Below are 27,330 nucleotides of genomic sequence, written 5' to 3' on the forward strand. Positions count from 1 at the left end.
CAATAATAATAAAAAGAAAAAAAATCAATTGTTATTTTTACGTGGCTATGATGTAGGGTTGATGTGCCACTAAGATGGCGCTGGCGTGACACACGTGTAATTCACTTCCTCCCATTGTGAGTCTAGTATTTTAGTGTTCAAGTAAGATTAAATTCACTTGAAAGTTGTTAAGAGGTATTTATCCATTGAGATGGTAAAGTAAATTTTACTACATAATTTGATATCCATGTGCAATATACGTGTATCAAAACAAGTTTGAAATAAATAGACTTTTTGGAGACTTTGATGTAATAGACTATTACTTCTGTAATTGATTTTTTCTTTTTTTTTTTTAAAAAAAAATAGAGTCATTAATTATTGCAACTCACTTTTAAGGCTATTTAACTTCCCTGTTAAATTAGATTAGAAAGTGTACAAACAAAGAATGTCAATTGTGCCTCTTTGATCTTTATGACTCTCATCTAGGGGTGTCAAAAATAAACTCAAAAGGTAACCTGTCTAATCCGATTAGAATTTTAAGTTTGAGCTCAAGATAATTTGAATTTGGTTCCATCTGAACTCATTTAAGTCTAATCCATTTAAGAGAATCCTCAATTGAGCCCAATCAATCACCAATTTCAATCCGTTTTAAAACTCTTTACTAGAATATGTTTCTATATTAAATGTATGAATTATTATTATCTATTTAACATCTTTTAGAATTTATCTATTCATTTATTAATTTTTTTTAAAGAAATCTTGAGCTGAAATTCGAATAGTGATTATAAAAGTTAAAATTGAGATTTCGAGTCAAATTGGGTGGGTCAAGCCGTTTTTTAGCCATTTGAACCCAACCCATTTGAGCCCAAAGTAAACATGGGCGGGTCAAAATCCAACCCAATTCTATTTGAACCTATTTTAATATCTCCAATTTCAAACCAACAGCCAATTGACAATCATACTCTCAAGTCTCATCTATTTAATTTTTCCTTCTCAATTATTTATTCCTAATTTCATCCCGATTGTTGGATCAACTGCTCTCCCAAGTGTGCTTTTGTACTTCCCCTCTTTCTATTTTAATGGTTATTTGCATAGTTAGTATTAATTTGTTGCTTGAAATCAATTAGTAGGGTTGTTATGTGTTTTTACCTCAAATGTATGTGTTTTCGAGTATAATGTCGTTAGAAACACACTCAAGAGTGTAGTTTAGTGATCAATAAACATCTCAGTTTCAAATTCTACTAGAGAAGAAAAAACCCTAAGTGATTCTTGACGAAGGCTTAATAAACAAGTTATAGTCTTCAGATTTTTCTGAATAATTAATGGAACTAGTTGAACTGCGCGAAAGTTGATTTAGAGACCTTGGTTATCAAAAAAAATGTCTTTGGGAACTTCCTCCTTTAGTATGACCAGGAAATGTTCCAAACATAATTGATATCACCTGTATAGATCTTCTTTTTTTTTTCCATTGTGCCTTATCTTTCACTATGTGAGAATAGATTCCAAGAGATTGTAGGTGTTTTGAGACACACTCGTACTCGTTCATAATTTTAGTTTGTTCCACTATTAAAAAAGTGCAAATTACATGGGAATATTACCTGAGAAAATTGTAGCAAGTAGTACTTGCAAATTTTCTTGCAAGAATCTTAAATTCTTCAATATTAAAATAAATTATCTGCGAAAAGCATATCGCCAACAAAATTCGCAGGTAAAATTGGTGTCATTTTGCACAAAATGAGTTCCTGCGATATTACCTAGGGAAGCATATCCACAGGAATAATATCTCTAAGTAAATCCCTAGGTATCCTTTTTAATTTGTAGGAAAATTTTAGATTGTTTAAAAAATTATTTTTGGGGATTCAATTATAATGATTAGACCAATTATCTTTTAAATGGTTGGATTCTTTTAGACTTACTTATAATTATTAGAATTATAACCAATTAAAAGCTCACTTAAAGTTTTAGAAATTGGAAAATAATCATAAGACCAATTAAAAATTCATTTTGCTTCACTCTAATACACTAAACTAGAAGCTTCTCTCTAAAACTCATATGCAGTGGATCGAAAAAAGTTCCACTGCTGTTTTCATCACCAAAGCTAGGGCGAAAATATTAGAATTTTTCATCTCATAGCTCCAATCGGTGGAAGAAGTTTCATCTCAAAGCTCCCAAGCTAACTTCATGCTTCTCTCCAAGCGATTTTTTTCGAAGTAGAGTACTACGGATCCAAAAGATTTCCTTGTCAATCTACCAAAATCGAGGTTAATCTGCCAAATCTTTGCTTAGATAACTTGGTCAATGAATATTGTGGTTTTAAGTTTAGCTCATTTTTTCTTTTTTGGAGAAGATGAGTGTATGTCCTTATTATGTTTCTTCTCTATGGCTTGTTGAAGTTAAATTTTCTACAAGTGATGTTTGTTCTAAAATCGAGGCTAATCTTCAAATTTCAAGCTCTATGAGTTTAATCTGCAAATTTCAAGCTCTGTGAGGTTAATTGGGTAAAACATTTTTTGCAAATCAAATCTCTACTTAGATAACTTGGTCGATGATCATTGCGGTATTAAGTTTAGCTCATTTTTTCTTTTTTCATTAGCTATATTTCTTCTCAAGTGCTTTTCATGTTGTTAGCCTTTTTGTTTATGATGGTTGTTTTTCGATCAACTTTGCACACCCACACCCATATATATATATATATATATATATATATATAGCGATTGGTGGGTAAACCTGGCACCAATGTTGGAGAATATGAGTGTATGTCCTTATTATGTTTCTTCTCTCTAGCTTGTTGAAGTTAAATTTTCTGCAAGTGATGTTTGTTCTAACTTCTAAAATTCCTTCCTTGTACATCCGTCTATGATGGATGCAAATATAGAAACTTGACAACAAATAGACAAGGGAATGGATGTATTACACCTATGTTTACTGGGTTTCGGCGTTGAGTTTGTGCGAATAATGAGAAATGATGGAGCTCTTTGAAATTTTGAGAAGTACCCGGGGGTGAGGCTGGGGGTGGGTGGAGTACGTATACGATGAATGCAGAAAAGAGAGAAAACCACACACACAAAAAAAGAATCTAGCAAGTAAGGAACTTGTCAATGATAATAGAAAGTGACTGGAGATCACTGAAACATAGAAAAGTATTCGGGGCGATTTAATGCATGGAGTAAGGCGAATGCGGAAAATCTAGGGAAGAAGAAACTGTAAAGAAAGAATCAAATAAAAAACAAGAAACTTCATTGGGAAGTGAATATTGAATGTTGTGAAGTATTAGGGGCAAATTTAATGTGTGGAGTAAGACAAATGCGGGAAAGAGAAAATCAAAGCATAGAAGAATTTTGCTGATGATAACAGAAAGTGATGGGAGCTCTTTGAAGCTTTGGGAAGTATCCAGGGAAATTTAGTGTGTCGAGTAAGAAGAATGCGGAAAAGAGAGAGAAAGAACAAACAAGAAACTTGCCGATGATAAAGGAAAGTAATAGGAGCTCTTTAAGCCTTGGGAAGTACACAGGACAATTTAAAACATGGATCAATACAAATATGGATAGGATAGTGAAAGAGTTCAGATATCGTTTTTAATCTCGAAAAGAACACACATCATACGTATAAACTTTCCTTGAATTGAGAATGTTTTCAGGTAGATTAGCTGTTAAACTATAACCAAGAAATGGAATTGCCCTGTCGAAGCATTTATTGCCATATGGGAAAGGGTCAATGGAAAGGGAAGACTTGGCGCCAAGCACTAGCTTGACAACAATCCACAAATACTCGAGAAGATGGTGGCATTGATGGCCAATAATGGACCTAGTGCCATGCCACACAATGACAAGTGTGCTACGGTGGGAAGACAAATTTGAGTTATTCCAATGCAAATGATCATTGCTTTTCACAAGGGTCTTACATAACTTTATTTGAACAAAGATCCAAATATTTTTTTGAGGTGCTCACCGCTTAAGGTAGTTGAGTGTGAGTTTTTGAAAGTTGACCTTTTCTGGCTTATATGATTTCACCTTACATTCACTATTCAAAAGTTCAATAATTCAACTTATGGACTCTATGAACCTCTGTGCTTGTCGTTTTCATAAACGGTCAATTAAAAGGGACGGCTTTCAACATTCCTTCTGGTATATAACCAATTATTTGCTTGCACCAAATGCATGTGTTTATATGTTGCGGAAGGTGAAGCTTCAGATAAGTATACTTGGTCATGGCATTTAGTATTAGTTATTGAAGTATTCTGTCTTGTTCATTGTTGTTCTCCTTTGTAATCTAGATTATTCTTTGCTTATACATCCATATCTATGTGGTTTCTAGATACTAAAGAACAAATCAGGTATGTATGTATGTAGGTATGTATATCTCTATGTATATATGTAGGTAGGTAGGTGGGTAAGTAACCTATATTTGACAAGTATCAATTCGATATTAAAATCTTAGCAAGAATCTGGAGTAATTTAAATTTGTAATGCGTAGAGTAAAAGGAATGCCAAAAAGAGAGACAATTTTCAAAATAACAATAATAATGTAACACAAAACACAATGTTTGCGACAAATATAACTTCCATAGAAGTCGTGGACGTGTTTCAAGTAGATCAAGTGTTTAACTATTGTCAAGCAAGTGGAATTACAATATAGAAACATTTGAAAAGAAGTCAAAGGAAAAACATCTTCCTGCTGCCAATTGGCTTGACAACGATGCACAAATGCATGTCTGAGAAAATGCTAGTTTTGACGGTAACCTGCTATATGATATAGTGGGAAGACAAGTTTGTGTTACTTCAATTCTAAAGACAATTGCTTTAAGAAGGGAGTTAGCGTAGAATTATTTGGGCAATGATGATAGATGTTTGCATCTTGAGTAGTGAGTTTGTGAAGGTTGAGGTTTGCTGTCTTTTATGACTTTCTTAGTCCACATTTAATAATCTAAAGCTTGCCCGTTTCACTCATAAGTTCACCATTCAGTATGAGCTGATATTTGATTATACGGTATTATCAGGATCAAAGGGGGCCATGCTAAAGTCTTGAGCTATAATTTGAATAGGTATATGAAGAACTCAATGTGTGAATTGCCTCATCCGGGGGTTTCGTATAGTGGTCGGAGCACATCATGTTATGAATTGAGTGCACGATTCGAGTTTGAATCCTACCACAAAAAAGGCCTGGTATTCAAAAGAGAAGGGATCCCAGGATTCTCTAACTATGTGTCATTGAACCTCGCGGATTCCTCAGTTATTAAAAAAAAATGAACAGAATATATGGACATCAATTTTTCATTTGAAGCTGTGAACATATATTTTATTGTTAGGTCAAGGGTAAAGCTGATAGACGAGGGTGGAGGAAGTCACTCAGCCAAATGATATGACCTGTTTTTTTCTTATACTAATTTATAGGTATAGCATTATTAAGTATCATGTTTCATCATTAGTTGGGCAGATGTATGCCATAAGTTATGGGTTCGGCAGTACCCAGTAGCTTTGTTTCAAACTCTATATATTTGTGTCAAAACATTCACGTAATAATTAAAATCTCCTGGTCCCATTTATTGTCATGTATTAGAATTCAGAACCAATAAACTAAACATCTTTATTTCGACTTTGACCTAGACGTCTTAGTTTCTCTGTGGTCTAAGATTTACTGATGTATAGTTCTTTTTAATGTGATTTTCTCATAAACCTTATACTCATCTTGAGATATAAAAATATAAATTCGTCTATATATTGAAATTATATCATATTGCCTTTAAATTTCTAGGTAAGGTGATAAATAGGACTTCTCTAATATCATTATTGGAAAGAAAGAGCTTATGAGTCATTGCTATTTTCCATTCAACATGTTATAGCCCAAATATTTATGTTCATTAACTGTTATTTTCCATTCCTCAGGTTACCGCCCACAGAAAAAATCTAGTATTGACTAAAGATTAGCGCTGAAAGTTGTTTTCTTCACAAAATCTTTCTATCTGATTAAATATTAGATTTTCTAAACTGGTTTGACATAAGACTAACATGTTGCATTAAACTCTTTGACCTATTTTTTTCCTTTTATTTTCTTTGTATATATTTCTCAGATTATTGACGAACAACTTTGCATCTAACTTCCAGTTGTAGTTTGCATCTTCTCATGGGTCGCAATAAGATTGTGATGAAGAAAATTGAGGATCCAACATCCCGTAAACAGTTCTATTCAAATCGCAAGGATAGCATTGTGAAGAAGTCAAATGAGCTGGCGGTTGTATGTGGTACAGATGTGGCGTTGTTGATGTTTTCTCCAGCTGGTCAAGTCACTACCTATTCTAGCAAAGAAAGGTTAATGAAATTTCTAGAATGATTTTCTTTGTTTGAACATTTTACGTTTCCTTTATGATACAAAATGTGATATGATTTCTTTTGGTTGCTTAGTGTTGAGGACATCATGATCGAAGCTATGAACAAGTCTGTGAATCCGCGGTATGTTTAAAATTTCAATATGCCAAATCCATGAACTAGACTATGCCAATTCCATTTAACTGACTATCTCAAATGCTTTTCTGTCGTCCCAATTGACATGATTGTTGAAGACCCATACCAAATCTAAATGAACAGGTATTAATCAAGTTTTATACATCTTTTACTGATTAACAGCCTCTACCGGCAAGTCCTTGGAGTTTCGTCGGACCTTAAAATGAGGTTTATTTTGCAGCTTTTGATGCAGAGTCTCAAACAGTCAAAATCTGAAGGCCAAATGGTTGGAAAAATAGCTATGTATGAGACTCCTTTGGGACTCCGTTTATATGTATTAGTCTATTAGTTCGTCCGAGCGGATTCATGACCTCTCTCTTTCTTTACTCTTTTTTTCTTTTTTGGTTGGTATTTTCTACATAATTGAATAATTTTTGTCATTTTTTGCTGGGTATATTACGATGCTGATGATTGATCAACGTGCTTTAGTGCTGAGGTAAGATCTGATGCTTCCACGCACATAAGTGTATACATAGGGTGATCTTACACCAGTAGTTATAAGCTTATATTTTTTATTACTGAAACTCGTAAATTGATATATTTTTCATGTATTTCCATATTAGGCTCATGAGAAGAAGCTTAATGAGCTCAAAGAAACAATAAGGGAGGCACAACAGAAAATAAGGTTCTTGTCTTTCTTTTTTTGCCGTGCATCTCTTTTTTGATATTCTATTTCTAAAAAAGGAAAAATATTTTTCTTCTTTGGACGGGGGCAGGTATTGCAATCCGCAAGTGGAGAATATCAGCTCAGTCCAAGAAGCTGAAGCATATGAGCAGTTCATTAGGAGTAATATGGAACAGATTCAACAATCAAAAGTGAGCATATCTCAAGGCTAATGCAATTTTTTACTTCTATTTCAATAATAAAAAAAAAATAGTAGCAGTTGGTTAGTTGAATTAGGACCAGCATGATCATGCTTTGTACTTTTCTTATCAGGCAAAACTCTTAGGTGTCCAAGGATTTGTCCATAGAAATGAATATCCTGCGGTAAGCCATTTTTTATTGTTTGCATATTTGGAAGGATGTTTAACTGATTTACCGGCATCCAGTATGGAAAGTAACTGTTAGCATTATTATTTATAGGTCAACACAGAGGATACGGCTGCTGCAGGTAAAAAATCTTCATATTTAAATGCTTACTGGTAACTCTTTTGAGTGATCTATATATGTTCTATTTACCTAAAGTTGTCTATCTCTGAATAAGAAGAAAACGACATTACTATATCTTCAGATTGCAAAACATGAAATGATTGAAAGAATGTTCTTCTCTCGCTCCCAAAAGTTAATGAATGTCTCAAGAGGTCTTCTTTTTCCCCACTCCACTCATCAGGAGGTTCAATAGTGTTCCGCTCACCCTCCAGCATGACTCGGACCCTCAAAATACCGGTTTACGAGGTCGTTTGACCATCTAATTTGCAGTGATAAAATTTTAGTACACATTATTAGTGGTGTACCATGTATATAATTAAAATGAAACATATCTTGGACACCCTTTTAAATAACGAGTTGTGCTATTTCTGGACACCCTTTAATACTTCAGCAGTTTTGGTAAATTAGATGTCCGAATGGTATATATATTAGTATATATATACAATAACTTCTATACATCAGTCTCAAACAAGTTGATATCGGAACAGGTACTTCATTTAGACTCATTTGATTATACCATCATCGTACTAATAAGTGAACTAGATCTATAGCAACTTTTTATTTTTATTTTCAAACATTTGCGTGTTACTCTGCTGAATCTTGCTTGTCTGGATTTGTAGGAACCAGTAGCGGATGGACGTTTTGAGGAAACAGGCTGGATCGCGGTGGAGAAGTAGCTGCGGGTGTCCAACAGCTGCAGCAGGAATATAATTATGTTATATTAAGAATTTAGTAGAATAAATAACTTGCACCAATCAAGCATGCAAAAGTATGAATAATGTTGCATGTGACTATTTGAATTCAACTTTTAGAATATGGCATCAAAACATAGGTATTGTGTTTTGAAATAGAAAACAGTTTGGTTTTTATTTTGGTAACTTTTGCATCCTCCTAGTTCATAATGTTTTGTTTATTTTCTGAATCTTTGAATTAGAAACTAGACAAAAGAGATCTGAAAAAAATACTTCAATTCATTTTGTAAGTGGTCAATAATCTTAACTCCTAGACTTAAAAGTAACTCTACAAAAATTGACATGTTAATTGTTTGAGGAGCAGAAGTTTTCTTTCAGATTCTTAGAACTTCTCAAAATAATTTGGCTATAAAAAATATAGTTCATACTTCATACATCTACATATTGGACTTTCGTAATTGTGGAGTCAGAATTTTAATAAAAGAATTCAAAAAAATTGCAAGAATTTCACAAATTGATTCAAAATTGCGATGTCAAATGATTTTTGAACCAGCGTTGGCATTATAATGAGAGTTTTTCTATGATCAATGGGAATGAAATTTTTATATATACACAAATACAATTTATTTTTGTCCTATTTTCTTAATATAATTCTGAGATTCAATTGAACCCCTTTATTTGTTCACTACGCCATAAATGCCTTTTAGTGGCAATTATTTAAGGGCATTACCATAATTGCCGCTAATTAGTATGCTACAGTCTACTTATCCCGGCAATTAAGCATGTCGATAAAAATCACCTTTTTAGTGGAGTTGGGATCAAAATAAGCCACAAAAATATAAAAGTAATCAAAATAAGCCACTATTTTAGTAAGTAACTAAAATAAGCTTAGTGGAAGAAAAAGTTCCACTATATCCAATAATTTAAACGTTTTCCGTTAGTTTCATAACGTTTATTTTTAATATATAACGGAACTTTTTCTTACACTTTATAAAGTGGAGTTTTTTCTTCCACTTTATAAAGTGGAACTTTTTATTCCATTTCATAAAGTGGAACTTTTTATTCCACTTTATAAAGTAGAACTTTTATTACACTTTATAAGAAGAATATTTTTCACGTCTTGAAGAAGCTTTTTCAGTGTTGTCATATAAATTATATTGATTTGATATATCATTGAAACGGAAAAAAATATTTCATTATGTATTTTTATTATTTTATTCTGAAAAATCTATTTAAGGACGTTTATACATAGTTGATAGCACCTACAACATAAAGTCTTCTATATTTGTTCATTTCAATCTAAAAAAAATATCTTCTACACATAAAGTTAAAGTTTCAATTTATTGAGATGGCGAAATTATACATGACGGAAATACCATCTACTATAATTGTCCTCCCAAACACAATGCTAAATATCCAATAAATGTTCGATATCATAAATTTATTTCATCAATTTATAAAGAATGGGTATAAACAGTACGATTATAATTTGATTATAGCCGAATAATATCCTACTTCATTTTTATCACAAGAACAAGTAAATTTTGGAGAGTGAGTTATCTATAATGACGAATCGTTGACCGACTTTTTAAGGGTTCCAAATGACTATATAGATCAAATCAAGTTAACAATACTTGAAATTTATGTTAGGAAGGAGCCTAAGATTAGTCAACAACGTTCTCCTTTATCAGTCGATGTTCATCCCTAATTAGAAAACGGCAATAGCATTGATGGATTTTCGATAACTCAATCTACTGATTTTCCTAAAATGACTCATTATCAAAATACTCTTACCGACCGATATGATTTTGATTTAAACAAAACTATCACTGATAGTGATCAGTAATGCTCAATTATTATATTTTAATTATTGTTTGTTGATTTTGTCAATTATTTATTAATTTATATTATTTATTATTCTTATTATTATATATTTTGTAGCGGTTTACCTCAGCAAGATAGGGATATTGCTCCAAGTTATGGACTAAATAATTATTTTGGTCAATCATCACACTCTGAAATGACGAAAAATATTGGAACATCCTCAAATTTTCATGTCTCGCCTACTTTTGATGCAGATGATTATCGATATGTCTAACACTTGTTTTTTTATTTGAGTAAGTTAATTGCATGAGCCAAATATTTATATATTTTTTACATATATAGGGAAAATACTACATAAGATGAGCCCATTGATCCCGTGAATATCGATGATCGTGACCTTCCTAATTACGGCTCACCTTCCTAATTGGTGCAAAAAGAGTCAAACAATAACATCCACCATGTGGAAAAATTATGGAAGATTTGTTGATATTTTTTCAAAAAAAAAATAATCAGAAAATGTTTCAACTTAAAGCTAGACAGAAAGATGAATTTTTGTGTACTTTATGACATTGATTCATTTATTTTGTCTTATATTTTATGATATTCTGCCTCTTAATTTATTTTATTTTATTTTCATATGTTTGACGTAGTGTAACTATTGAAACTTTTATAGGACGTGTAAACCTAAAGTTTTCTATCAATGAATTTAGATGCCTTCCTAACCAAAACTAAATTAAGTCTAAGGTTGAAAGTAAATCAAACCAAAAGCACATTCTAAAAAAGATAAAATTTTCCTACAAGTACAAGGCTGCAATCTTACTTATTTTTGCACCTAAAGCAACGAATATGAGTTGTATGTTGTCAGGTTGTGCTACTCCAAAATTTCAATTTGTTTAGTGTGGGGCCGCTTCAAATTGTCGGATTGGGACCATGTTCAAAGTGAATTTTTTTTGGAAGCCATGAAAAGGAAAGGGAGAGAAGGTGAAGATGAAAAGGTAACTTTTTATAAAGTGGAAGAAAATTTTTATAAAGTGGAAGATTTTCTTCCACTTTATAAAGTGGAATAAGAAGTTCCACTTTATAAAGTGGAAGAAAAAGTTCCGTTATATATTAAAAAGTAAACGTTATGGCAGTAACAGAAAACGTTTAGAAAATTGAATATAGTGGAACTTTTTCTTCCACTAAGCTTATTTTAGTTACTTACTAAAATAGTGGCTTATTTTAGTTACTTTTATATTTTTGTGGCTTATTTTGGTTCCCAACTCTTTTTAGTGGCACTTAGTAAAAATGCCAATAAAAGCCTGCGTCAATTGAAAATCAACCTCCAATAACATACCGTAAAACCTTTATAAATTAATATTAGATAAATTAATAATTTCTCTAAAATAATATTTTTTTCTAGTTCCGATTTGGGTCAGTGGAAAAATCACCAATTTCAATAAGATAATATATTTTCAAAAGACCCCTATATAAATATATGGTCCCATTAATATCATAAATGAATAATTTTTAAAAGTACAAATATATCTAAGACAAATTTAGTGAAATATGATTGTATTGTATTTTGATTTTTCTTAAAATATAAATCTAGTTGGAGCTCATCTATAACTTTTTTTATTACATCCAAGAGCATCAGTGTTGTCCTTTCGAACTGCATCATAAAATTGTAAAGAGTCCTAGATGCGATAAGTGTTTCTTATGCGTAACTGGTTTCAAAAGTATAGTATCATCTTCAACTTCATCATTAACATTTCTATTTCCGATGGTATCCACAATTTCTTCTACGTTCTGGATTTCTGGACATGTATCACTTTCACTCGGATAATCCAACGGCTTGTCCATTTTATTTGGGTAACCGAGATCTTAATCATGACCTCAAGTTCATAAATGACGTTTTCATAAGTAGGTTCATTCAAATTATCTAAGATTGTATCCTCGAGCAAATTTTACAGTGTCGGAAATAACTTGTTATTGTCTTTTGCTGAACATTTGTTATCCAAACAGGGATTTTAAAATTGAAAGCATTCAAAATATTGATATTTACTGGATCAGTTTGTCCACTACATAGCCTTCTATTATCCTACGATAAATTTTATTCGATATTCGTTATACTTTATATATAGTTATAAATTATTTGGATATAATCAAAATTAACTTTATCAAATTTCAAATTATTCTTTGACTTAATAATTTTAATTTATCGATTAAATAATATTCATATAAAATAATAAAATTTCATGTTCACACCTGTATTAATTTAGAGAGATTTTAGTGCACTGTCACATAGATATTAATTTAGAGAGTTCGTACTATGACATAGCCTCTGATATGAAGCCAGAGGCAAAATTTCATCTGAAACCTAAATCTCCATAGCCCTCCGATCTGAAGCCTCTGATATCCTTCCATGGTACTCTCTCTGTCCCTCAGATCATATTTCCATCGAAACACCTCTTGTTGTTGAGTAAAAAAAAATTTAAGGTTTTGATCTCTCTCTCCCTGTTTTTTAGGGTCTAATGAAATCCGATAGTATGTGGATGGACAGTACATTGCCTCCGGTCTATTTGATGGTCCGTTACTCAAACACTCCGATTGTTTCAATCAGGTTGGTTGATTTGATTATCATTTTCATTCAGTTTTTGACATTTTTATCAAATGTGACATTGAGTTCTGCTTGGTTGAACGTTTAGGCAGTTATAATTCTCATACCGTTAAGTTCAATTTTAAGGTAATCTTCATTGATTTTTATGCTCTGTTTTGTCCCATGTTTAGATGGAAGTTTATAATTCTCCCACTGTTAAGTTCACTTCTAGCTAATTTTTGTTGATTTATGGGAAAAAAGATCAGGTGTCATGTACTCTTAGCTTTGTAAAAAGTGATATTGTATTTTGAGAGTGTCGGGTTCGTCGGTTTTCATTTGATTCAGTTCTGAAGATTTAAGTGTTCTTTTATGCTCGGTTTGGTTGTAGTTTTAGCAATTTCACTACTATTAAGTTCAGTTTTAAGATGATATTCCTTGATTTTTCTTCTTTGTTTTTATCTATTGCTGGATGGAACTGCATACTTTTCTGCCTATCATGCTCAATTCTAGCTATTTTTCGTTGATTTATGAGCTCATTTTTTGCTATTTTTGAGTGCTATTTCCCATATGATTTTTGTAGAAAATGATACATTTTGCTTTGATATTTTGCGAGTGTCCAAGTCCACAATATGTAGAGTGTCCCCTTCCTTTTATGGAGTTATGGTCTAATAGCCAAAGAGGAAAAAGAACATCAAGAAGGAAAAGATCTATGTGGTATTGAGGATTCTCATCAAATTAAAAGTAAGTCATAAATTCAAGTTGTAATAGGAAATGTCTAACTATATAGTTATGGTGAGCCTCTGAGCATTGTGTAACTGATACATTGGTGCAGTGGATACTCTCTCCTAATAGAAAAGTTAACGAACAATTAATCATGAGGGAACTTCATGGCATTTGTAGCCTAACTTGAATAAGTTTCTTGGATTGGCTTGACCTAAATAGAAGGAAGCTCGAGCTACATTGCAAAAGCTTTTATCAGGTATGCCCTTGATTTTCATATTTTCATGTACTACCTGTGCTTAGATGGAGGTAGATCGTACGTATTTCAAAACCCTGAGAATAAAACTGGATATAGAGTATGTGAAATTTTATTCAGATGAATAAGTATAAAGGATAACCTTCGATATACAAGGTCATATTTTCAAATTGAATGACATGTACAATAGCCCTCTTAAACACTTTTTGAACACATATTAGGTGTTTAGCAAATATCAAAAAAGGAAAGAGACATTCTTTTTTAGACGGACTACAAGGGAATGTAAGACAAACAAATTGAAACGGAAGGAGGAAGTAATTTCTTTCATATTAATGATCCTGTTAGTATTGGGTATCAGGGGACAATATCTTTCCCAGTAATTGTTTTTAAGACATCCCCATAAATTGAATTGATTTTATGACACAATGGAAGCCACTACTTGTAGTTTGTTTAGATTGATAAATACTCCTTGGAAATCTCTGTGAATTGTATGATTTTAGTACTAACGTTCGCTAAAGATTCCAAAACCTTTTGAGATTACAACACCAAAAATCATTAGCCTATCTTGTTGCTTAGCTCATGAATTGGCAGAATTGCAGAAGGACTAAGTATCACTTGTTGTGAAAGATTCCAAATCTCCTACTAATTGTGAATAGAGGATACAGATTAGTAGGCATAGCTTTTGGGTGAAGTAGCTTACGGGCGGAATATATGCTGAATAGAAGGAAAATGATTAAATTTGAGGCCTGAGACACAAAGAGGAAGAGGTTGGGATATGATAGGCTTAGAAAAATTGACTTTTTTAAAAAAAGGCTCCCACACACGAATCCCAATGTAATTTTTAAATCAACTCCCAACCTTTAACCCCACCCGCGATTCTTCTGTTCAAAGGAAGCCTCCCTCCCTCTTTCTTTTCTGAAAATCTCCTTCCACCAAAGCCTCTTCGAGACACCCGCGGCTCAATCCCAAAAAGAGTCATCACCAGAAAGTCCCTCACGCACTCGCATGCGCCACCACTTCTTCTCAGTCTTCGACGTCACGTGAGGCACGCGCCGGCGCGTGAGTCGACAAAACTCAAAATTCCTTCTTTTTTGTCGTTCGATCCAGGCCACAAGGGATTTCACCTCCCACTCCTCTTTCGTTTAAAGCACTTTCGTCTCTTTTCTTCAATTTTAAGGGGAGAGATGGATAGCATAATCTTTTTCAAATTAGGGTAAGTCTTATGACTTAACTGATAACGAGCTAGCCTCTGATTCTAGGTTTAAATGGGTAGAGAGTGTTGCATGGTATGTGAGAAAAATGAATTTGAGTAGAGTAGCTCTACAGTGGCTATGCAGAAGATTTAATAAAGCTTCAGAAATCAAAGGAAAATTCTTCAAAACTTGGAGATGCAGAGATTTAACTACTCTTATTTATTGCTCTTTGAAGTACAATAAATATGGTAGATTTATGTATGTTATTACTGTTAAAGGAGAGATGACCTCTTCTTCTCAGACTTCGACGTCACACGCGACACGCGCTGGTGTGTGAGTCGACAAAACTCAGAATCCCTTCTTTTTTTGTGGTTCAATCCTGGCCACAAGGGATTTCACCTCCCACTCCGCTTCCGTTTAAAGCACTTTCTTTTCTTTTCTTCAATTTTCAGGGGGGAAATGGACAACATAATCTTTTTCAAATTAGGGAGTAAGTCTTATGACTTAACTAATACCAAGCTAGCCTCAGATTCTAGGTTTGAATGGGTAGAGAGTGTTGGGCGGTATGTGAGAAAAATGAAGTTGAGTAGAGTAGCTCTACATTTCCTATGCAGAAGATTTAATGAAGCTTCAGAATTCAAAGGAAAATACTTCAAAACTTGGAGATGCAGAGATTTAACTATTATTTATTGCTCTTTGAAGTACAATAAATACGGTAGATTTATGTCTGTTATTATTGTTAAGGGAGAGCTGACCACTTCTTCTCAGACTTCGACGTCACGCGCTACACGCGTCGGCGCGTGAGTCGACAAAACTCAGAATTCCTTCTTTTTTGTGGTTCGCTCCATGCCACAAGGGATTTCACCTCCCACTTCACTTTCGTTTAAATTACTTTCGTCTCTTTTCTTCAATTTTCAGGGGAGAGGTGGATAGCATAATCTATTTCAAATTAGGGGGTAAGTCTTATGACTTAACTGATAACGAGCTAGCCTCTGATTCTAGGTTTAAATGAGCGGAGAGTGTTGCATGATATGTGAGAAAAAATGAAGTTGAGTAGAGTAGCTCTACAGTGGCCATGCAGAAGATTTAATGAAGCTTCATAAATCAAAGGAAAATCCTTCAAAACTTGGAGATGCAGAGATTTAACTACTCTTATTTATTGCTCTTTGAAGTTCAATAAATATGGTAGATTTATGTATGTTATTACTGTTAAAGGAGAGATGACCTCTTCTTCTCAGACTTCGACGTCACACGCGACACGCGCTGGTGTGTGAGTCGACAAAACTCAGAATCCCTTCTTTTTTTGTGGTTCAATCCAGGCCACAAGGGATTTCACCTCCCACTCCGCTTCCGTTTAAAGCACTTTCTTTTCTTTTCTTCAATTTTCAGGGGGGAAATGGACAACATAATTTTTTTCAAATTAGGGAGTAAGTCTTATGACTTAACTAATACCAAGCTAGCCTCAGATTCTAGGTTTGAATGGGTAGAGAGTGTTGGGCGGTATGTGAGAAAAATGAAGTTGAGTAGAGTAGCTCTACATTTCCTATGCAGAAGATTTAATGAAGCTTCAGAATTCAAAGGAAAATACTTCAAAACTTGGAGATGCAAAGATTTAACTATTATTTATTGCTCTTTGAAGTACAATAAATATGGTAGATTTATGTCTGTTATTATTGTTAAGGGAGAGCTGACCACTTCTTCTCAGACTTCGACGTCACGCGCTACACGCGTCGGCGCGTGAGTCGACAAAACTCAGAATTCCTTCTTTTTTGTGGTTCGCTCCACGCCACAAGGGATTTCACCTCTCACTTCACTTTCGTTTAAATTACTTTCTTTTCTTTTCTTCAATTTTCAGGGGAGAGGTGGATAACAAAATCTATTTCAAATTAGGGGGTAAGTCTTATGACTTAACTGATAACGAGCTAGCTCTGATTCTAGGTTTGAATGAGCGGAGAGTGTTGCGTGATATGTGAGAAAAAATGAAGTTGAGTAGAGTAGCTCTACAGTGGCTATGCAGAAGATTTAATGAAGCTTCATAAATCAAAGGAAAATCCTTCAAAACTTGGAGATGCAAAGATTTAACTACTCTTATTTATTGCTCTTTGAAGTACAATAAATATGGTAGATTTATGTCTGTTATTACTGTAAAAGGAGAGATGACCCCTTCTTCTAAGACTTCGACGTCACGCGCGGCACACTTCCGCGCGTGAGTCGACAAAACTCAGAGTTCCTTTTTTTTTGGTTCGATCCAGGCCACAAGGGATTTCACCTCTCATTTCACTTTCGTTTAAAGTACTTTCTTTTCTTTTCTTCAATTTTCAGGGGAGAGATGGATAACAAAATCTTTTTCAAATTATGGGGTAATTCTTAAGACTTAAATGATAACGAGCTAGCTCTGATTCTAGGTTTGAATGGGCGGAGAGTGTTGCACGGTATGTGAGAAAAATGAAGTTGAGTAGAGTAGCTCTACAATGGCTATGCAGAAGATTTAATGAAGCTTCAGAAATTAAAGGAAAATCCTTCAAAACTTGGAGATGCAGAGATTTAACTACTCTTATTTATTGCTCTTTGAAGTACAATAAATATGGTAGATTTATGTCTGTTATTACTGTTAAAGGAGAGATGACCTCTTCTTCTCAGACTTCGACGTCACACGCGACACGCGCTGGTGTGTGAGTCGACAAAACTCAGAATCCCTTCTTTTTTTGTGGTTCAATCCAGGCCACAAGGGATTTCACCTCCCACTCCGCTTTCGTTTAAAGCACTTTCTTTTCTTTTCTTCAATTTTCAGGGGGGAAATGGACAGCATAATCTTTTTCAAATTAGGGGGTAAGTCTTATGACTTAACTAATACCAAGCTAGCCTCAAATTCTAGGTTTGAATGGGTGGACTGTGTTGGGCGGTATGTGAGAAAAATGAAGTTGAGTAGAGTAGCTCTACATTTCCTATGCAGAAGATTTAATGAAGCTTCAGAATTCAAAGGAAAATACTTCAAAACTTGGAGATGCAGAGATTTAACTATTATTTATTGCTCTTTGAAGTATAATAAATATGGTAGATTTATGTCTGTTATTACTGTTAAAGGAGAGATGACCTCTTCTTCTCAGACTTCGACGTCACACGCGACACGCGCTGGTGTGTGAGTCGACAAAACTCAGAATCCCTTCTTTTTTTGTGGTTCAATCCAGGCCACAAGGGATTTCACCTCCCACTCCGCTTTCGTTTAAAGCACTTTCTTTTCTTTTCTTCAATTTTCACGGGGGAAATGGACAGCATAATCTTTTTCAAATTAGGGGGTAAGTCTTATGACTTAACTAATACCAAGCTAGCCTCAAATTCTAGGTTTGAATGGGTGGACTGTGTTGGGCGGTATGTGAGAAAAATGAAGTTGAGTAGAGTAGCTCTACATTTCCTATGCAGAAGATTTAATGAAGCTTCAGAATTCAAAGGAAAATACTTCAAAACTTGGAGATGCAGAGATTTAACTATTATTTATTGCTCTTTGAAGTATAATAAATATGGTAGATTTATGTCTGTTATTATTGTTAAGGGAGAGCTGACCACTTATTCTCAAACTTCGACGTCACGCGCCGGTGCGTGAGTCGACAAAACTCAGAATTCCTTCTTTTTTGTGGTTCGCTCCAGGCCACAAGGGATTTCACCTCCCACTTCGCTTTCGTTTAAAGTACTTTCTATTCTTTTCTTCAATTTTCAGGGGAGAGATGGATAACAAAATCTATTTCAAATTGAGGGGTAAGTCTTATGACTTAAATGATAACGAGCTAGCTCTGATTCTAGGTTTGAATGGGCGGAGAGTGTTGCGCGGTATGTGAGAAAAATGAAGTTGAGTAGAGTAGCTCTACAGTGGCTATGCAGGAGATTTAATGAAGCTTCATAATTCAAAGGAAAATCCTTCAAAACTTGGAGATGCAGAGATTTAACTACTCTTATTTATTGCTCTTTGAAGTACAATAAATATGGTAGATTTATGTATGTTATTACTGTTAAAGGAGAGATGACCCCTTCTTCTCAGACTTCGACGTCACGCGCGACACGCTTCCGCGCGTGAGTCGACAAAACTCAGAGTTCCTTTTTTTATTGGTTCGATCCAGGCCACAAGGGATTTCACCTCCCAATTCGCTTTCGTTTGAAGCACTTTCGTCTGTTTTCTTCAATTTTTAGGGGAGAGATGGATAACAAAATCTTTTTCAAATTAGGGGTAAGTCTTATGACTTAACTGATAACGAGCTAGCTCAAATTTTAGGTTTGAATGGGCGGAGAGTGTCGCGCGGTATGTGAGAAAAATGAAGTTGAGTAGAGTAGTTCTACAGTGGCTATGCAGAAGATTTAATGAAACTTCAGAAATCAAAGGAAAATCCTTCAAAACTTGGAGATGCAGAGATTTAACTACTCTTATTTATTGCTCTTTGAAGTACAATAAATATGGTAGATTTATGTCTTTTATTACTGTTAAAGGAGAGATGACCCCTTCATCTCAGACTTTGACGTCACGCGCGACACGCTTCCGCGCGTGAGTCGACAAAACTCAGAGTTCCTTTTTTTTTTGGTTCGATCCAAGCCACAAGGGATGTAACCTCCCACTTCGCTTTCGTTTAAAGTACTTTCTTTTCTTTTCATCAATTTTTAGGGGAGAGATGGATAACAAAATCTTTTTCAAATTAAGGGGTAAGTCTTATGACTTATCTGATAACGAGCTAGCTCTCATTCTAGGTTTGAATGGGCGGAGAGTGTAGCACGGTATGTGAGAAAAATGAAGTTGAGTAGAGTAGCTCTACAGTGGCTATATAGAAGATTTAATGAAGCTTCTGAAATCAAAGGAAAATCCTTCAAAACTTTGAGATGCAGAGATTTAACTACTCTTGTTTATTGCTCTTTGAAGTACAATAAATAGGCAGATTTATGTCTGTTATTACTGTTAAGAGAGAGCTGACCACTTCTTCAAGACTTCGACGTCACGCGCGACACGCGCCGACGCGTGAGTTGATAAAACTCAGAATTCCTTCTTTTTTGGGGTTCGATCCAGGCCACAAGGGATTTCACCTCCCACTCCGCTTTCGTTTAAAGCACTTTCTTTTCTTTTCTTCAATTTTCAGGGGAGAGATGTATAACAAAATCTTTTTCAAATTAGGGGGTAAGTCTTATGACTTAACTAATACAAAGCTAGCCTCAGATTCTAGGTTTGAATGGGTGGAGAGTGTTGGGCGGTATGTGAGAAAAATGAAGTTGAGTAGAGTAGCTCTACATTTCCTATGCATAAGATTTAATGAAGCTTCATAAATCGAAGGAAAATCCTTCAAAACTTGGAGATGCAAATTAGTGAATAATCACCAAATGTCCTTTATTCAAGGAAGACAAATTATGGATGTCGTGTCAATAGCAAGTGAGTGTGTAGATTCAAGGATTAGAGGAGAGATCCCAATAATTATGAGCAAGCTTGATATAGAAAAGGCATATGATCATGTCAATTGGGAGTTTCTACTTAATATCTTGAGGCAGATGGGATTTGGAGACAAATGACTTAAATGGATAGGTTTTTGCATCAAAACTGTCAGGTTCTTCATACTTGTTAATGGAGAACCTGTTGGTCTTTTTCCCTCTGAGAGAGTAGAGAGGATTACAACAGGGACATCCTCTCTCTTCTTTCCTATTTATTTTAGCTATGGAGGGTCTTAACAGTATGATTAGAGTGGCCAATCAAAAGGACTAGATAAAGGGTTTCAACATTGGTAATCAATTAGGGGTCATTTTGCAAATAAGTCACCTTTATATGCAAATGACACACTAATATTTTGTGATGCAAAGGCAGAACAAATTAGTTACATTAGAGTTGTTTTGGTGATTTCTGAGGCCATCTCTGGATTGGCTGTGAACTGGGGGAGAAGCAGCATCTTCCAAGTCAAGGAAGTGACAAATATTCAGATGTTGGCAAAAATTTTGCAATGCAAGATAGAGCACTTACCAATTACTTACCTGGGAATGCCTTTGGGGAATAATCACAAGGTTTTGTTTATTTGGGATGGAATCATTGAGAAGACAGTGAAGAGGTTGGCTAATTTGAAGGCAAACTATCTGTCTCTGGGAGGAAGAGTCACTCTGATCAATTCGGTCCTAGATGCGTTGCCTACATATATTATGTCACTTTTCCCTTTACCAACAAAAGGTAGAAGAGAGATTGGATAAGTTGAAGTGTAATTTCCTATGGTCGGGGAACAAAGAAGGCAAAAAATACACTTAGTTAAATGACAGACAACCTTACTGAGCAAGAAGACAGGGGGTCTTCCCATAATAAAATTAAGAGTCTTGAATAAAAGTCTACTTTCTAAATGGCTTTGGAGATTCGTGGTTGAAAATCAGGCATTATGGAGAAGAGCAATTCTCAACAAGTATGGGTAGACCAAGGAGTGGGTGTCTAATGTAGTAGATAGCACGTATGGGGTATCAATTTAGATATCAATCAGAAATTTATGGGATAGTCTAAACTCTAAAGAAGAATTTAGTGGTCAAGGTAGGAGAGGGTAGCAAAATATTTTTTTTGGAAGGACAAGTTAATTGGACAAGAGTGTCTAAACTTAGTCTTCCCCGATCTCTTTTCGTTTTGTACCAACCTTGAGGCTAAAATTGCTGAGATTTGGTCTCCTCAGGAAAAGAACCTCACATTTAGGAGAAATCTAAATGATTGGGAAGTGGATAGAATTGCTGAACTGCTACTCAAATTAGGTGAATTCATGGGCCTTACTACAGAAGCAGATGGTATAAGATGAAAACATGACTCTGATGGCAAATTCTCTTTGCGTCGAGTATATAGGAGAGAGGTCATGACTCACTTCGGGGAATTCATGGTCCATGGAAACAAATATGGAAAGGCAACACCCCAACCAAGGTGAAATGCTTCACCTGGTTGGTCACTAAAAGGGCATGTCTCACTCAGGAAAAACTCAAGAAAAGAGGCTTCCAGATTGTCTCCAGAAGTGTTTTTTGGTCATGAGAAGGAAGAAACTAACAACCACTTATTCCTACACTGTAAGGTTATTGTCTAGGTGTGGCGCATGGTCTACAACATTTCTCAAAAGCCCTAGGTGATGCCAGAATATACTGCTGATCTTTTGAGCTGCTGGATAAGGAGGGGGGAGAAAGACCCAAAAAAGATGGTGGGCTATTTGGAGAGAAAGAAACCTTAGGTTCCATGAGAATATTACTAACAATATGCAGAAAGTTAAAGAAAATTGCATCAACATGTTTTTTTGGTGTAAATAAGAGGTATAGAAGTAGTAGATCAGTTGATAGATTTCCTAGGATCAATGTAATTATAGTTTTAGCTTGCAACTTTTTGGAGGTAGCCAGCATACCCTTAATGCTGAAGAGTACAACTTTAACTTTGTCAAAAAAAAAAACAAGAGGAAGAGGTTGGGGTCGAGCGTAATGGGCTTCAAAGCAGCTACTTTAGGTGATATTAATGATGTTAAATGGTTGATGTGGTTGAGAAGCCTCTGAGTAATTTTTCGAGGTGCAATTTACGAGTTGATAATGATTCTCTCTTTCTATTTTGACATCAGAGGAACATGATCCGTGAGGCAACAACATTTTTGTTGGATGTTCTGACTTCTGAAGCCTAACCTTCCAGAGCATGGTTACCTGCAGACTAAGGTATTTGTTCCCTTCTCATTAAGGGACATCTTTATGCTTATACATTTTTCTTTGGTAAATACTAGCCATGAAATATTTTTGGCCCTTTTCATTGTCATTATGATTACAACAACAACTATGCCTCAAGAAGTTAACTTGGTAAGAAACTTATTGATGATAATAGAAAGTGACTGGAGCTCTTTAAAATATTAGAAAGTATCAAAACAAACAAGAAACTTCTTGATGATAATGGGAAGTGAACTTTGAATGTTGGGAAGTATTGGGGGCAATTTAGTGAGTGGAGTAAGACGAATGTGGAAAAGAGGAAATCAAGGCAAAGAAGAAACTTGTTGATGATAATAAAAAGTAATTGGAGCTTTTTGGGCCTTGTTGAAGTATCCAGGACAATTTAAGACATTTAGTATTATGAATGTGGCAAAGAAGTGGAATTTCAATTTAGAAATATTAGAGGAGTAAAAAGTGAGACATCTTCCTGCAGCCAATATGCACAAATGTTGAGTAAATGATTGTTGGGATTTATGGAGTTCTGATGATTGATAAAGAATGATGAAATACGTCGTCAACATGGTCTAAAGGTACAATATCATGAGCAATTGAATTCGGACAAACATTTAAAATAAATAAAAACAAGAATGCAAAAATCAAGAAATGGATAATGCCAATTTCATGATAAAACTCAAGGAAACAAAGTAGTGAAGAATTAAAGAGAAAGAATCAATGAGTTTGATTTGAAGAGGGAGTCTAAAGAGAAAAGGAGTTTAATTGAAGAAGTAGTACTCACTTGAAGTAGAATTTTAAGTCAAAAGAGTTTAAGTCAATGTGGAGTTTAAGGTGAAGTATAGTTCTATGAAGAATTGTTCTTTAATAGCGGTGAATTCGTTCAAAATAGTTGTGCACTTATCGATCAAAAAGGACAATTGAAATAATTGACTTCGTTAGTGTTACCAGCAAATTGAAGGAACACATTGAAGAACCTGGTCCTATTAGAGTTGATGCATTGGGAGTTCTTCTTTGTTATTGAGTCTTGATGAGTTCTAAACTGAATTAAGAGTGTTGTCTTCAAGTTGGGATAGCTCGAAGAGTTGGGAACACATACCTTGGAGGTTTGTATTGAAGTTTAGGAATTAAAGTTAGTTTCTAAGATTGTAGGAGTTATAATCTAAATATACAAGCTTAGGAATTAGAAGTTCCTCGGATTGCAAGACTAGTAATATGAATCCATAATTTGAAATTTAGGAATTAAAGTTAGTTCCTTAGGTTATAGAGTTTGTAATCTTAAACGATTAAGGCTCATTGATTTAGTGAAGTTGGAGTTTAATCCTATAGGGGTACAATTCATGGTTTTTTACACCTTTTGAGTTGGGCATTCTTCACATAAAAATATTGCGTGCTTTTTGTTTACTATTCTTCTTACTTTATTTGAACATGTTAGGAAACTTGTTTTACCGCGATCAAGTCTCAAGGGCCAAGAGCTTATATGGGCCGCGCTTATATGCCTAGTTTTAAATGGGCTTGAAAAATCCTATATCAATCCTATCCCAATAACGAGTTGGGTTGGGCCGGCCCATGGGCTAAGCCTATTTTGACGGCTCTACTCAGTAGCTTTTGATTTTTAACTCTATATTTGTGTCAAAAAAAATCAACATAATATGTACAGCTAATATATCCCGGTTCCAATCATTGACTTGACTTAAAATTCAGAACAAATAAACTTAAAATTTCAATCCAACTTTGACTTAGATATCTTAGGTTTTTTTATGGTGCAATGCCATAGATTCATTTTACTGATGTATTATTTTAGTTCTTATACTTCTCTTCAAAATATAAATTCTTCTGTATGTTATAATTATCTCATATAGCCATTATAATTCTAGGGAAAATGATATATAGGAGTTGACTAATATCATTATGTAAAAGAAAGAGCTTAGGAGTTACTGCTATTTTCCACTAAGCAAGTTAAAGCCCACAGATTTCTGTTAATTAATTGTGTAGAAAAATTTTAGTGTTGACTAAGACTAGCGTTGAAACTAGTTTTCTTCTCAAAATCTTTTGATATGTGATTCAATATTACATTTTCTACCTATTATACCCTCAATTTATTACTTTGAAAAAAATAAAACTTTTTTGAAATCTTGAGTTTTTATTTCATCTACTTCATAATTAATAGGGGTAAAATGGTAAACTCACTATGTCAATTATTGTTTTATTAATAGATATGTCAATTGAATGGAAAAGTAATTAAGGATAGCGCGAGTATTAGATTGCGAGTGTTTTGACTTGCAAATAAGTCAACACATTAAATTCTTTGACTTTTTTTTTTCCTTTTGCTTTTTTTGTTGATCTATATATTTCGTAGTTCACTGAAGAACAACCCTGCATCTAACTTCCAGTTCTTGTTTAATTTGCATTGTTCCATGGGTCGCACTAAGCTTGTGATGAAGAAAATTGAGGATCCAACATCCCGTCAACAGTTCTATTCAAAGCGCAAGGATACCATCCTTAAGAAGTCCAATGAGTTGGCTGTTTTATGTGATGTGGATGTTGGTCTTCTAATGTTTTCTCCAGCCGGCGAAGTGACTAGCTATTCTAGCAAAGAACGGTGAGTGAAATTTCTACGATGAACATTATATACGTTTCCTTTATAGTACATATTTTCATATGATTTTTTTTTTTTTGGTTGTTTAGTCTTGAGGATGTCATGCTCCTTGCTATGAACAAGGCTGGTGAACTGAACAAGCTGTATGTTTATTTCAATATGTCAGATACATGAATTAGACTTTGCCAATTCTAGTTTAACTGACCATTGATCTAAGTTTTTTTTTTGTTGTTGTTGAAGATCTCCTGAAAATCCAAATGAACAGGTACTGAGTTTTACGCATTGATCAGCAGTCTCTTCCGATAAGTCCTTGGAATTTCATCTGATCTTTTATTTTGCAGGCTTTGATGGACTCTCTCACACAATCAAAACATGAAGCCGAAATGGTGGAGAAGATAGCGATGTATACCACTCTCCTCTTGCACTCTGTGTATATATATTAGTCTATTAGTTTGTCAGAGCAGATACATGACTTCTCGAGTTCATTTCTTTTGCTTTTTGCTTTTTTTTTTTTTGTATGGTATTTTCTACATGATTGAATAATTTTTTTCTTTTGTTGGGTATTTTTACGATGCTGATGATTGATCAACGTGCTTTAGTGTTGAGGTAAGATTAATATGTAGAAAGGGAATCACCTTCCGCCAATATTTGTTATTACTGAAAACTCGTAAATTGATATAGTTTTTTTTTTTATGTATTTTCAAAACAGGCTCATGAGGAGAAGCTTAATGGGGTCAAAGAAAGACTAAGTGAAGCACAACAGAAAATAAGGTTGAAGAGTTGCTGACTCTATATTTCCTTCCTGTCTCTCTTTTTTTGATATTCTAAAAGATTTCCCTCTTTTATAATGATTTTTTCCGTTGGATCGAGTAGGTATTACGAACCACAAGTGGAGAGTATCAACTCTGTCCAAGAAGCTGATGCATATGAGAAGTTCATTTTGAGTGCTTTGGAACTGATTCAACTATCAAAGGTGAGCATATCTCCAGATGCAAATTTTTGTACTTCGATTTCTTAGGACTAGCATGATCATGTTTTGTACTCTTCTTACCAGGCAAAACTCTTGGGTGACCAGGAATTTCTCCAGAGAAATGAAAATGTTGCGGTAAGATTTTGGAAGGATGGTTAACTGTTTTTCGAACATCTATTATGGAAAGTTAACTGTTTGCATTATAATTTTTAGGTGTCTTCTGTCAACGCAGAGGATATGGCTGCTGAAGGTAACGAATCTTCATATTCAAATACTTAGTGGTAACTCTTTTGAGTGTATATGTAGTGTAAACTTCGGCCATTTTTGGTAAACTAGATGGCTGAATGGTATATATGTTAGTAAATATATACAATAACTTTTACCCCTCAGTCTCAAACAAGTTGATATCGGAATTGGTACTTTTCTTCATTTAAAACTCATTTCATACCATCATCTATAGCCACTTTTTTCCAAATAGGAATCTATTGAATCTTGCTTCTCTGGATTTGTAGGAACCAGTGGGGGATGGATGTATTGAGGAAACAGGCCGGATCACGGCGGGGAAGTAGCTGCGGATGTCCAACAGCTACAGCAGGAATTATAGTTATACTAGTTAATAGGCTAAGAACTTAGTAGAATAAATAACTTGCCCCTATCAGGCAAGCAAAAGTATGAATAATGTTGCATTTGTCTATTGTGAATGCAACTATTTGAATATGGCATCAAAACATAGGTATTGTGTTTTGAAATAGAAAACAATTTGGTTTGGTTTTATTTGGTTTCGATATTTTTTGCATCCTCCTAGTTCACGAGTTTTTTGTTAATTTTCTGAACCTTTAACTTAGAAGCTAAACATACTAAAGTGATAAATAGATCTTAATTTTTCTGACTTAAAAAGTTATATATACTACAAAGAAAACAATGTACATGGTAATAATAATAAACTTATTTTTTATGTCAGGTAGATTTGGTCTCGTATTAAATAAATAAATCATATCTTCAAATTAATACGATAATTTGTATACTTATGTCTTGCAAAATTAGATCGATTTGATTTCATGATTTACAGAATTTTAATCTAATTACAGAAAATAAGTAAAATATGATTAATTACATAAATCTTTGACCATCCTTAACCAAATTTATGGTCATTTCATCCCACAAGGAACAGCTAATTAGTTCAAAGTTGTTACCACATTTTTATTTTTTC

General features: G+C 34.3%; 2 protein-coding genes across 5 annotated transcripts; both read left to right on the forward strand.

The window, feature by feature from the left end:
* The first annotated feature begins 1,955 nt into the window (after positions 1–1,955).
* On the forward strand, positions 1,956–8,504 carry LOC107025247 (agamous-like MADS-box protein AGL66). The gene is made up of 11 exons (XM_027918707.1): positions 1,956–2,240; positions 6,081–6,284; positions 6,378–6,425; positions 6,536–6,560; positions 6,658–6,719; positions 6,906–6,912; positions 7,040–7,101; positions 7,193–7,292; positions 7,414–7,464; positions 7,561–7,588; positions 8,247–8,504. Exons 2-11 carry the CDS (start codon positions 6,100–6,102, stop codon positions 8,270–8,272), a joined length of 594 nt encoding a protein of 197 aa, XP_027774508.1. The 5' UTR covers positions 1,956–2,240; positions 6,081–6,099; the 3' UTR covers positions 8,273–8,504.
* A 3,928-nt stretch (positions 8,505–12,432) lies between these two features.
* Positions 12,433–26,905, forward strand: LOC107026316 (agamous-like MADS-box protein AGL66). 4 transcript variants are annotated; one of them, XM_027918355.1, is made up of 14 exons: positions 12,433–12,549; positions 12,650–13,461; positions 13,553–13,699; positions 22,464–22,554; positions 24,984–25,153; positions 25,240–25,293; positions 25,391–25,415; positions 25,492–25,553; positions 25,750–25,756; positions 25,860–25,921; positions 26,024–26,123; positions 26,205–26,255; positions 26,334–26,370; positions 26,633–26,905. In XM_027918355.1, exons 5-14 carry the CDS (start codon positions 24,990–24,992, stop codon positions 26,656–26,658), a joined length of 588 nt encoding a protein of 195 aa, XP_027774156.1. In that variant the 5' UTR covers positions 12,433–12,549; positions 12,650–13,461; positions 13,553–13,699; positions 22,464–22,554; positions 24,984–24,989; the 3' UTR covers positions 26,659–26,905. The 4 variants fall into 4 exon arrangements, with proteins under 4 accessions (XP_027774156.1, XP_027774154.1, XP_027774155.1 ...); XM_027918354.1 differs by lacking the exon at positions 22,464–22,554 and having other exon boundaries at positions 12,493–12,549; positions 12,650–12,867; positions 13,342–13,461; positions 26,633–26,894; XM_027918353.1 differs by lacking the exon at positions 22,464–22,554.
* The last annotated feature ends 425 nt before the right edge of the window (positions 26,906–27,330 follow it).

This window comes from Solanum pennellii, chromosome 7 (assembly GCF_001406875.1).
Source record: "Solanum pennellii chromosome 7, SPENNV200".
NCBI lineage: Eukaryota > Viridiplantae > Streptophyta > Magnoliopsida > Solanales > Solanaceae > Solanum > Solanum pennellii.